General features: G+C 39.8%; 1 protein-coding gene across 1 annotated transcript in view; it reads left to right on the forward strand.

The window, feature by feature from the left end:
• aifm4 (apoptosis inducing factor mitochondria associated 4) overlaps positions 1-13,808 on the forward strand; it is an 84,884-nt gene that overhangs the window by 36,183 nt on the left and 34,893 nt on the right. The window contains exons 8-10 of the mRNA XM_087977383.1: positions 3,452-3,538; positions 10,608-10,699; positions 11,194-11,324. Coding sequence (XP_087833509.1) covers positions 3,452-3,538; positions 10,608-10,699; positions 11,194-11,324 — 310 coding nt within the window. The remainder of the gene's footprint in view (positions 1-3,451; positions 3,539-10,607; positions 10,700-11,193; positions 11,325-13,808) is intronic.

Consider the following 13,808-nt stretch of genomic DNA (forward strand, 5'->3'; position numbering starts at 1 on the left):
GCCATTTTTTTTCCACAGTATTTCAACTGCTTTTCTGCTGTTATGTGTTGGCCAAATGGGAGAATTGATGCCAACATTCATCCTTACTCCTTTACAATTTAATGAATGTGATCCCTGCACATTCTGTAATGTTTGTTGTATAATTTAACATTGGTTCCATTGTTTTGGCTCAATCTGCAGCTGGTTATGTTAATGCATGACCCTAATGCATCACAATTCTGGTGGTTGTTAGAGACCACTGATAAGATTGTAATCATGCAAGCTGTGGATCTATAACACAAAATATTTTTCTCAGGCTCAGGGCCAAGGCATATTACAGGCTGGGTAGAGAACAACTGGTTTTTCATTTGGTCAGTACCATATCTGGGAGTGCACAAAGCTAATATTTGATTAGATTAGATTCCCTACAGTGTGGAAACAGGCCCTTCGGCCTAACTATTCCACACCGACCCTCCAAAGAGTAACCCACCCAGACCCGTTTCCCTCTGACTAATGCACCTAACACTATGGGCAATTTAGAATAGCCAATTCACCTGACCTGCACATCTTTGGACTGTGGGAGGAAACCGGAGCAAACCCACACAGACACAGGAAGAATGTGCAAACTCCATACAGACAATCACCCGAGGCTGGAATTGAACCTGGGACCCGGGTGCTGTGAGGCAATAGTGCTAACCACTGAGCCACCATGCTTCCCATTTGCATTTAGAAGAAGAAAATGCTCCCTTTCTGGATTGGCAAATTCCAAATTCTCACAGTGACCTAGTGAATTTATTCAACCTTGACATCTAGTGAAGGTGCCCTTTGTGGATGCTAATAACCTCATGACTATAACATCTGGCAAAGCTAACACTAGAAACATGCAATGCTGCTACGCAGGAAGGAAAATGGCTCTTGTAGTGTTGAAGAAACATCCAATGTTTTGAGCAGTAGACTGAAGAGAATTAATGGGAAATGTAAACTGGCCTTTGACAGTTCGACTGGCAAGCAATACTGAGTAAAGAAATAGAGATATAAAGGCAGCATTAGTAAGTGAAATGGAGCCTATAAACTAACATTCCAGCTGCTCTCACTGTTGCAATGGGTGTAAAATACTTTGAAACCTCTTGATGTTGTGAAATTTGGTACATAAATGAAATAAGTTTTTCACAGGATTGACAGTAGTTTAATTTCAGGCAGAGAGTCTTGTGGAATACTGGTAATGTTCATACCTTTGAGCCAAGAGGTCTGGGTTAAACTCCTCTGCTAGACTTCTCAGCCTCTGAAGGTGTACTTAGGGCATGATTTTTTTTGTACTGTTAATCATTCCAGAAAACTTTACATCACTACTCCCCACAGAAAAGAAAATGTCTGTGTGGAGATATGCTTTTTACAAAAAATTAGGATGTCACCACCATCCAACTTGGCATTGCTCTGGCCTTTTAGGATGGATTTAACGAGGAATGCTGATGGCTGTCTTATGCAAAGAAGGTCTAAATATTTTGAAATCAGGCATACAATTGTAACTATTTCCTGAGCAATTTAAGATTCCTAACGGGTCTGTTGACACAAGACTAATCCTAAAGTGTATGCATAAAGAAATGAGTGAGGAAATTGCTCCTACCATGTAGTACAAAAACATCATGATCCCCACTACTGGACAAGTCGGATCTCATAATGAAACCTGGCTTTATAGACTGCATGTTTATTTTTGCTTTGTTTCATCAACATTGTGGTTAGTCATTGAAATATATTCATATGAGGCTGAAGGTGTTCTTCAACAACAGTGTTTCAATTTATTACACACAAGAAATAAAACAAATAAATCATGCTATTAGGACAGTTGGTAAGGTCTTTAAGCAGTATTGTTTTCCAATACTATCCTTTAGAGAGAACCAAGTCCGGAGAAATTATTCTCCTATCTCAACCCTGTAAATGTTTACTTCCCTAACTCCTTCCAGTTGTTTTTACTTGAATTGACAATTTTACAATTCCTCTAAGTCCAGTGGTTTGACCATTCCATAATTCTAATGGCCTTTTTTTTCAATGTTAACAACTTAATGATTCTTATTCCAAACTCTCCTAGTTTGTAAGCTTCACAAACTACAGTTGAGTTTTCTCAGAACTGAACTGAACTAAACTTAACTAAAATCTGCTAGAAGAGAAACTTGATTCTGAACTCAACTCTTAATTCATCTCAATTAAAAGGCCAGTGTTTTCTGAACTGAGTTAAAAACAAAACTAATGGCTGAATGTGCGAACAAACCAAAAAGTACAAAATCTTATTCAGTTAATGCTGCAGGAGTTTTCCCAAGCCCTTGTTTTCAGTCATACATCTTCTTGGAACTAGTGCTTTGAGGTCACTGCTCCTGAATAACTTTCTGACCTCTTTTTCTTCATAAAAAAACTTTGCAGCCAAACTCACATTTGTGTGTTTTTCCTCTTAAAAAATAATCCAAATTCCAAAAATAATATATTTTAAATGCCTTTCAACACAATTATTCTATTACCACAATTATTGTAATTTTAGTTTTATCTTCACAATGTAAACTTGTGACATGGCCATATACTGGTTAGCCTTCATTAAAATATAATCCATCCATTTTGCTTCACTTCCTCTTAGTGTCCTCTTAACATCTGGCTAGGATGGGGGCAAGTATTTGCATGAGCTCAGAGCTGATCGTATTAGTTTTATCATCACACATTGTCTGATTCGCGTCCACAGGAACATTCATTCAGCTAACTTATTGTAGCTCTTTAGAGTCATAGAGGCCTACAACATAGAGTCAGGCCCTTTGGCCCAAACTGGCCCATGCCAAGCAAAATGTCCATCCACGCTAACCCCATTTCCCTACACTTGGCTCATATCATTCTAATCCTTTCCTATTCATGTATTTGTCTAATTGCCTTTTAAATGGTATTAATGTACTCGCCTCAACCACTAACATCGGCAGCTCATTGCATATGCGTACCACTCTCTGTGTAAAAGGTTCCCTTTTATTCTTTCCCCGCTAACCTTAAGATGATGGCCTCTAGTCCTCAAATCACCAACTCTGGGGGAAAAAGACCTGACTATGTTCACCTTATCCATGCCTTTCATGATCTTATGCACCTTTATAAGGTCCCACCTTAGTCTCCTACACTCTTTTTAAAAAAAAGTCTGGGCTTGCCCAACCTCTCCCTCTAACTCAGACTATTGAGTCCAGGCAACATCCTTGTAAATTTCTTCTGCACTCTTTCCAGTTTAATAACATCCTTCCTATAACGAGGTGACCAAAACTGAACACAATACTCCAAGTGTGGCCTCACTAATGTCCTGTACAACTGCAATGTAATTTCTCAACTCTTAAACTCAATGCCCTGACTGATGAAGGCCAGTGTGCCAAAAACCTTCTTCATTGCCCTTTCTTTCTTTCCCTGCAGAAAAGTATCATGATTATATTTGCTAACCAGATTATTGTATTTCTTTTAGACTTTAGACATCAACATTGAACATATCTTGTTACGGAAGCCAGAGTTCTACTCAACGAACGGCATTGAAGTGTTGATCAACAAGGAGGTGAGACATGACTTCGCTCTTTGTAACAGCATTGTATGACTATTCTTTGCTAAACTAATGAGTTTTTCTTTTTTAAAAAAAACCAAGTGTCACAAGTGAAAAGAGGCCTATGCCTTTAAAATTTCATCAGTGCTTTCCAGTTCAGGAGAAGAACCTTCACGATCAACTTTAATTCAATTTTGAACAAAAAGAAATGTGATCCAAATTTACTAAAACTCAAATGATTAATTTCCCAATGTATTTTTGTTTTTTCCCCATTCTCAATAATTGCATGCTTTTCAAGAAGGTGCAGGGGGAATTCCTAATATAAATAAATATAACTATGAAGAGAGGGAAAATAATTCTGTTAACACTATTTACTCCTGATGTTATAGTCAGTGTTAACAGATTTTGTCTGGTTGATATTTCTGAGAATTTGTACATCTTGAACACATTTCAAGAAATACTCATCAGAGAAAATGTTACTGCATTTGTAAATACTGTTGCTGCACAAAGTGATGGAAGGAAATCAGAGTGTCACTGCCATTAGAGAGGAGAAAAGATACCTTTAATATTTCACATTTATCACAACTCTTCGCTTGAACAATTAATCACCATTTAATCCTCCTCCAAGCACTTTTGCACCTTTTAGCCTAAATTCTCAAAGTAGGTGCTGACTGCAAAGTGGTTTATCCAGTACAACTGTCTATCAGAAGATCACAGATGGTGCTCTGTGATTTCCCATTATGCGCTGAGAGATGGTAAACTTCCCCTCTTAACATGGAACATAGAACAGAAAAGGCCCTTTGACCCGTGTTGTTGTGTCGACCTTTTATCCTACTCTAAGATCAAACTAACCTACATACCCTTTTTATTGTACTATCACCCATGGGCCCAAGAGTCACTTAAATTTCTCTGCCACTACTGGCAATGAACTTCATGCATCCACCAATCTCTGTGTAAAGAACCTACCTCTGACATCTCCCCTAAACCTTCCTCCAATCACTTTAAAATTATGCCCCCTCCTGATAGCCATTTCATCCTGGGGAAAGGTCTCTGGCTAGCCACTCTATCTCTGCCTGTCATCATCTTGGCTAACTTTACCAAGTCCCCTCTCATCCTTCTTCACTCCAATGAGAAGCCCTAGCTCCCTCAACCTTTCTTCATAAGACATGCCCTCCAGTCCAGACAGCATCCTGGTAAATCTCCTCTGTATCCTCTCTGAAGCTTCCACGCCCTTCCTATCATGAGGGGACCAGAACTGAACACAATATTCCAAGTGTGGTCCAACCAAGACTTTAATGAACTGCAGCATAACCTCACTGCTCTTAAACTCAATCCCCCTCAATCAACTGACATGTATTCAAAAATGTAGCCCCCCACTGTGTCCTACTGCACTGAAAGAAAGCAAAGATGGAATTTTGAAACAATTTAAAGTATATAATTTATGAATTGTTTTGAAATGTATTGACTATTTTGACATAGGCAAGCACAAGAGCCATTTTAGTCCCAGTAACAACACATGAAGGAAGGACAGACAGAGTTTGTACAATTGTCTTTTTAAAAAAGTTCCTTGAAAGAGGAATGATGGTGAGCACACCAAGACAGCTGCTCAGTATCTGGGATTTTTAATGGTCATCTGAACCACTAGAAACCAATAAATTCATGTTTCATCTCAAGGAATCCCTCTAACAATTCAAGACTTCCTGCAATACTGCAGTGGATTTTCAGCTTGAACAATGAATATCTACTTTGGAGACATTAGGATTCACATCCATACCACAATAACACTCGAGATGAGGGTCGATTTTTTTTTTTTCAGGAGCTACTTTTGATCTTCAGGAACCATGTTCTGGTTTTCAGGAGCTCCTTCCCCATTCTCACCAATTCATTTATTAGGTGATGCAGTCACATTGTAACAATACCATCTGTAATTATGCTGACACATGTGATATCTGAAGTCGCACACAAGCAACTATTTAGGATCTCACAGAATTATGGCTTGCGATTTGTAAGAGTAATGATGATGAAACTCCCCTGAAACTGAATAAAATTCAGGAGTCCACACATTCTCAATTACATGTGAAATTCAGAAGATGCTGTTTGTGACTCTATGCTTCCTGGCAGGGTGTGCTTCAATTTGATGGCAATCAATTAGGAAGCATTGAACTGATGAAAATAGGCCCTTGTGTGCCAGTAGTTTCACTGTAGAAAGCTTTGGAAAAAGGCTGAAAGAATTATATCTGGATTATGTTCTACATTTACTGGGCTGAATTTTACCAAAAATCATCTGCCAAATTTGGGGATCTTCATAGAGCATTCCCTGACATGAGAAATTGTAATTTTCCTCAGGCAATGCTTGCTTCATGATTTATGTATCATGCATCTATGACATCGAGGATTTAACCAGCAGCAGGAGCACTCGGTGCGCAGAAACTGACAGAATTTCCAGCACCCGCACCATATTTGTGTTCAGTGTCAAGCATCACATAGAGGAATGCATTAAAAGGCAAGGCAAGACAGAAGTACACTGAGCCTTTGAGTTCTGAATGAGGTGTCAAAATTCAAAAAGGCAAGGCAGTGCAAGATCGATATGCTGCGAGCATCCAAATAAGCACAAAGTGAGTGAGGGCTAAGAGACCAAACAAAGATTCCTGAAGTACAGCCTGCTCCAGTGCATGATTCAGGTGCCTTCCTCTGTGTGCAAACTGTCCTGGCACTAACCTTACAATGCAAAGTGTGGGTGCACTCCAAAGTACAACAATGAAAGAGAAATGTGTATTCTGAGTGGGTAAGGGATGTGCCATGATAACATGGTGAGGCTAGTGTGTGTCTAATATCGACCCCCATGCACCAGGTTTGCAGATGGTCACTACCGTATAATGTGTCCACTGAGTCAGCTGGCCAAGATGGACGCCCGGGAGCCAAAACAGTGAGCTTGAGCCACCAAGTATCTCTGTGCCTTTCATGTCAGTAATTGTCACTGGTTTCTCTGTAGTAATGGGAGAACAGGAATCTGCATATAAATGAGGCAAGATTAGGCACTAAGATTGTGTAAATGCATGTAAATGGACATCTTGTCTTTCACTAGCAAGATTCTCATAGAGTCATAGAGATGTACAGCATGGAAACAGACCCTTCGGTCCAACCCGTCCATGCCGACCAGGTATCCCAATCCAAACTAGTCCCACCTGCCAGCACCCGGCCCATATCCCTCCAAACCCTTCCTATTCATACACCGATCCAAATGCCTCTTAAATGTTGCAATTGTACCAGCCTCCACCACTTCCTCTAGCAGCTCATTCCATACATGTACCACCTTCTGCGTGAAAACGTTGCCTCTTAGGTCTCTTTTATATCTTTCCCCTCTCACCCTAAACCTATGCCCTCTAGTTCTGGACTCCCCGACCCCACGGAAAAGACTTTGTCCATTTATCCTATCCATGCCCCTCATAATTTTGTAAATCTCTATAAGGTCACCCCTCAGCCTCCGACGCTCCAGGGAAAACAGCCCCAGCCTGTTCAGCCTCATCCTGTAGCTCAGATCCTCCAACCCTGGCAACATCCTTGCAAATCTTTTCTGAACCCTTTCAAGTTTCACAACATCTTTCCGATAGGAAGGAGACCAGAATTGCACGCAATATTCCAACAGTGGCCTAACCAATGTCCTGTACAGCTGCAACATGACCTCCCAACTCCTGTACTCAATAGTCTGACCAATAAAGGAAAGCATACCAAACGCCTTCTTCACTATCCTATCTACCTGCGACTCCACTTTCAAGGAGCTATGAACCTGCACTCCACGGTCTCTTTGTTCAGCAACACTCCCTAGGACCTTACCATTAAGTGCATAAGTCCTGCTAAGATTTGCTTTCCCAAAATGCAGCACCTCACATTTATCTGAATTAAACTCCATCTGCCACTTCTCAGCCCACTGGCCCATCTGGTCCAGATCCTGTTGTAATCTGAGGTAACCCTCTTCGCTGTCCACTACACCTCCAATTTTGGTGTCATCTGCAAACTTACTAACTGTACCTCTTATGCTCGCATCCAAATCATTTATGTGAATGACAAAAAGTAGAGGGCCCAGCACCGATCCTTCTGACACTCTACTGGTCACAGGCCTCCAGTCTGAAAAACAACCCTCCACCACCACCCTCTGCCTTCTACCTTTGAACCAGTTCTGTATCCAAATGGCTAGTTCTCCTTGTATTCCATGAGATATAACCTTGTTTATCTGTCTCCCATGGGGAACCTTGTGGAACACCTTACTGAAGTCCATATAGATCACATCTACTGCTCTGCCCTCATCAATCTTCTTTGTTATTTCAAAAAAACTCAATCAAGTTTGTGAGACATGATTTCCCACGCACAAAGCCATGTTGACTATTCCAAATCAGTCCTTGCTTTCCCAAATACATGTACATCCTGTCCCTCAGGATTCCCTCCAAAACTTGCCCACCACCGAGGTCAGGCTCACCGGTCTATAGTTTCCTGGCTTGTCTTTAACAGTGGCACCACGTTTGCCAACCTCCAGTCTTCTGGCACCTCCCCTGTGACTATCGATGATACAAATATCTCAGCAAGAGGCCCAGCAATCACTTCTCTAGCTTCCCACAGAGTTCTCGGGTACACCTGATCAGGTCCTGGGGATTTATCCACCTTTAACCATTTCAAGACATCCAGCACTTCCTCCTCTGTAATCTGGACATTTTGCAAGATGTCACCATCTATTTCCCTACAGTCTATATCTTCCATATCCTTTTCCACAGTAAATACTGATGCAAAGCATTCATTTAGTATCTCCCCCATTTTCTGTGGCTCCACACAAAGGCCACCTTGCTGATCTTTGAGGGGCCCTATTCTCTCCCTAGTTACCCTTTTGTCCTTAATATATTTGTAAAAACCCTTTGGATTCTCCTTAATTCTATTTGCCAAAGCTACCTCATGTCCCCTTTTTGCCCTCCTGCTTTCCCTCTTAAGTATACTCCTACTTTCCTTATACTTTCTTAAGAATTCACTCGATCTATCCTGTTTATACCTGACATATGCTTCCTTCTTTTTCTTAACCAAACCCTCAATTTCTTTAGTCATCCAGCATTCCCTATAGTTACCAGCCTTTCCTTTCACCCTAACAGGAGTATACTTTCTCTGGATTCTTGTTATCTCATTTCTGAAGGCTTCCCATTTCCAGCCATCCCTTTACCTGCGAACATCTGCCTCCAATCAGCTTTTGAAAGTTCTTGCCTAATACCGTCAAAATTGGCCTTTCTCCCATTTCGAACTTCAACTTTTAGATCTGGTCTATCCTTTTCCATCACTATTTTAAAACGAATAGAATTATGGTCACTGGCCCCAAAGTGCTCCCCCACTGACACCTCAGTCACCTGCCCTGCCTTATTTCCCAAGAGTAGGTCAAGTTTTGCACCTTCTCTAGTAGGTACATCCGCATCTTGCTGGTCAAGGCTTGAGTGAAAAACCAATCTTTTATTTCTTGATGTTGAGAATTCGGTTGTTATGTGTTGGCTGTGTTTTACCCACCTCGTTCAGAGGCTCAGAAAATTCAGCCCATAACTATTATTAAATGAAAGCTTTATTGTACTTTTTAAAAAAAAAACACTTTCAGCATGTCCATTAATTGTGATATGAAAATATACTTTTCCTTTCCAAAAATCATTTTTTTAGATTACTTAATGTGGAAACAGGCCCTTCGGCCCAACAAGTCCACACCGACCCGCCAAAGCGCAACCTACCCAGACCCATTTCCCTATATTTACCACTGCCCCTAACACTACGGGCAATTTTGCATGGCCAATTCACCTAACCTGCACATTTTTGGACTGTGGGAGGAAACCGGAGCACCCGGAGGAAACCCACGGTACTTAGCTTAATTCCATGTTTCTTTCTTAATCTTTATTTCACAATCATTGAAATTTAATTTCGAATCGTTATAAAAATCAGTGGCTTTTACCTCCTGGTTTCTTGTCTGTGTGCCTACTCTAATTTGATTGGCTGCTTACCTTACTTGATGACATCACTACTTTTGCAGACTACTTGGTTTATAACAGTTTCAAACTGATGTCTGCAAAGATGAAGTCCACACCACAGAGATGTTGTGGATAACTTTCTTCAAGTTTCATGTTATATTATAGCTTCATACTTGACTGCAATATCTCGGTCTCTACTAACTTAAAAACAACTTTAGCTGGACCCATAATGGGTTCAACACACGCCAGTTGAAATTGATGTTGATTTGATTTCAATTTCAATTTGCGTGTGTTGATTTGATTTATCCACTCTGAAGTACTTATAGCTTTCTTGTGAAGTAGCTTTTTGGTTATGTGTTGAAAATATTTCACATGAATAAATCAAATGTAAATTGTTAAATTTTGCTAAGTGAATTTTTAGGTGAGAACACATGCTTGCTTCATACCATCCTAGCAATTTTACATTGAGTTTGTGGGTGGGTCTTAAAATATTCTGCTGCTTCAGGATTCTTTGTTTTAGCTTTCCTGCTGAACTTTGACCCATTCTGTTCACATTGCTGAGTGAGAAACTAGCACTTAGCCATAGAGTCATAGAGATGTACAGCATGGAAACAGACCCTTCTGTCCAACCTGTCCATGCCAACCAGATATCCCAACCCAATCTAGTCCTTCCTGCCAGCACCCGGCCCATAACATCCTAACTTTCATTTCATTGACCTAGCTTTCCAGAGTTGAAGCCTAACAGATCAGACACCAGGAAGTCAATATTGCATCTTGAAGCACTGATTATTTTTATTAATTCCCTAAAATTAAATTGTACATACTGCAATCCCATCTTTAGTATTTGTTGAAACTATGTTCAGTCATGTAAGACAGCAATGGATCATGCTAATATTGGTTTAATTACATTAATTCTTTGGCACTTACAGAACGTGTCAGTGCCATCAAGGATCAATGAACGTATCTTCACTTAAAGAGGTGAAGAAAGGAATTTTTCTGCTTACTTTAAATTTCTCTTAGTATTTTTATTCTAGGTCCAGAAGGTTTCTTTTAAGCAGGCTGCCTTTGGATTGAAATGTTTTTTTCTGTTTTATTGTGTTTAGGCCACATCAGTGAACACAAAAAAAAGGAAAGTCAGTTTCAAAGATGGAACTAGCCAGCGATATGACAACTTGTTGCTTGCAACAGGCAGCATGTAAGTGACCGACTACCTTCAAATTAATCCCTTATTATGAGTAGCTGCTACTAGTCATCCCATATGCATGGATTGGCTTCCTCACGATCTGCTGAGACCTTTTTGATTTTATTTGATACTGGCCTCTGTGAGAGGTTTCCTGTATGAAGGGAACAAACTTACTATCTGGGCATATGACATACATGGAGGTGTTTAAACAAAAAGGAGGATGTCTATAGCTGTATTTGTACAAGCCAAATTCAGAAGTCTTCCACCTATTTAAATTATATAGGAAGGTCATTGCAATTGCTTTAAACCTTGTCAACGAGATACTCACCACCATCAAAATGCATCACTATTTATATCTGAGTTCTTAGAAAGTCAAGATGGTTTGTGCCATAAACTTAATTATTCTGGCTAACAGCACAACTACCGATTAAAGCATTTAGCATGTTTGTATTTCTTTTGAGTTTCTGCGATATCCTGTTTATGGCACATTGTCTTTTCAAATACAGACCTAGAATGCTCAGTTGTCTAGGAGCGGATCTAGAAAACATTTGTCTCTTGCGCAGCTTTGACGATGCGATCAGAATCAATAAACTTGCAACAGCAAAGGATATTGTTATCGTGGGATCCTCATTCATTGGTAATTTTTAACATTTTGTCTTGAGAAGCTTTGCTGACATTTTCGGTATCTATTATTTAATACAGTTCGAAATATTTTTGGACATACAATATACAAAACTAATTTATATTGCATTACCAACCATTGGTGGTTTGTAGTTAGGTAGAGTGTTACCATCAGTGCTCCTTTACTTGTTAAGCATAAGAGTCTGTTGAAATAACAGTAGTAAAGGATAAATCACTATTGAAACTTAGTGAGAAGAAGCACTTGTTTTAGCAACAAAACATAACATGCCTTTTCATAATGAAGCTATTAATTCTCATTGCTTAAAAACTGTATTAAGTCCATAGCATCTCAAGACGTTCTGTTTTCTTGAAGTATTTAATTATTCTGCAATACTTAAGTATTTAAACGTTAAAGGTTGTGATCTTGCATTAAATCAATGCTGTTTTAATTCTCTAAAAGTTCTTCAAACTTTTAAACTCTGTGTAATAGCAGTATTGGAGTATTTTCTTTACCAGTAAGTTTTTAAACTCTGTTATGATTTTGTTGCTAATTTAAGATCAAGATAAGGAACAGTTTCTCCTGTCCAAGGGTTGAGAAGGCGAGAGGACAGAATCACAAAAGTTACCGAATCCCTACAGTGTGGAAGCAGGCCATTTGGCCCAACATGGCAAAAGTGAGGACTGCAGATGCTGGAAACCAGAGTTTAGATTAGAGTGGTGCTGGAAAACCCAACAGGTTAGGCAGCATCCGAGGAGCAGGAAAATCGACGTTTCGGGCAAAAGCCCTTCATCTTGCTGTGCTTTTCCAGTGCCGCTCTAATCTAAACATTTGGCCCAACAAGTCTACATCGACCCTCCGAAGAGTAACCCACCCAGAGCCATTCTCCTACCCTATTATGTTACCCCTTACTAATGCAACTAACCTATACATCCCTGAAAACCATGGGCAATTTAGCATAGCCAAGTCACCTAACCTGCACATCTTTAGATTGTGAGAGGAAACCGGAGCACTTAGAGAACACCCACACAGACACAAGGAGAATGTGCAAGCTCCACACTGACAGTCACCTGAGGCTCGGGTCCCTGGCACTGTGAAGCAGCAGTGCTAACCATTGAGTCACCGTGCTGCCTTGTGTATTTCAGGCTGAGAGAGATAGGTTCTTGATCAGTTGGGGTTTTAAGGGTATGGGTAAAGAATAGGAAAATGGATGTGAGGAATATTGGATCAACCACAATCCTATTGAATGGCAGAGCTGGCTCAGGGAGCAGGAGACTTATTCCAGTTCCTATTTCTTATGGTCTTAGGATCTGTGTGTATATTGGCCACAATTACTGATAAGGAATGCCATTGAACCTATCAAAAATCAATCATTTAAAAGTTCCATTTTGTAACATGTAATTCTTCCTTAAGTGTTTCTGCTTCTGGTACTCTACCTGAGAGATCAAAGCAAGATTAACTGTTATTTGTGAAGAGCTTGCTGTTATCCATTCTAAATTTTTCTTAAAAGTTAGTCTGCCTTTTGTCATCCTGTTTACCATCTTGCCTGCTATGTGCAATGCTTCCACAGTTCCTTGTCTCAGTGACTCAACTCAGTGAAATGTGAACTGATGGGAGCTGTGTACAGTTGGTTCATGGCTTCCTTTGACTGTACACTCTATTTTTCCAATGACTCTGAACTTTCTATTAGCTTAGTTAATTAACAGATGAATTAAAGCCAGAGTTAGGTTCCATCAGATATTTACCTACCTGATTTAAATAAAGCTGAAATACTGACATACATATGCATCACATGCATTCTTAGTTCAAATAACTTGCAAATTAAATTAATTATTAAATAAATCAGTAAATAAAGGGAAATCAACATAATTTACATGGTGGGTTAAATTTTGACTTGTGTGGTAAATGAGTGAGTAGCTTTGTTACAAGGTTGCAGATCTGAAATACAAAGTAGATGATCTTTATTACATCAGAAATTAGAAATCACAATCCAAAAATTGCTGTAACTTTAGCAAGTAATATTAGAGCTCCACTTCATCTACACAAATGAGAAGGAAAAGCTAAATGTAAAGGAAATTATACTTTTAGGATGAGCTAGTGATATTATGCAGCTTTTGTCTATTTCCCTGCCAATATATTTTTTTTCTCTTGCTATCCCCTGTGTTAGTTGCTGCCCCTCCCACCCAGTATGTGATTTTACAGAGTCTTGGCTCTGAATTCAAGAGGCTGCAGCAGTGTACCCAAATGACCCGAGTACACAGGCATGTTGGTGTCCTCTTCTCCAACAAAAAGGAGAAAATGTCTGGGCAATAAGTGATAGTGATATGCAGTGACAATATGTGACTTCAATTTTTAACTCTGATGCCCATTACTCCTCATTATCTGCTGATTCGCAACCTACAGGTTTGCATACTCATGAAACTGGCCTCAGACCCCAGTATTTTTCTCATTAACCTGTTTGTGCAGTCCATCGTGGTATGTGAGAGAGTTTAATTAGAGCGG

The sequence above is a fragment of the Chiloscyllium plagiosum genome, unplaced genomic scaffold, assembly GCF_037043375.1.
Source record: "Chiloscyllium plagiosum isolate Xiang-an unplaced genomic scaffold, Cpla_swu_hap1 HiC_scaffold_31, whole genome shotgun sequence".
Taxonomy (NCBI): domain Eukaryota; kingdom Metazoa; phylum Chordata; class Chondrichthyes; order Orectolobiformes; family Hemiscylliidae; genus Chiloscyllium; species Chiloscyllium plagiosum.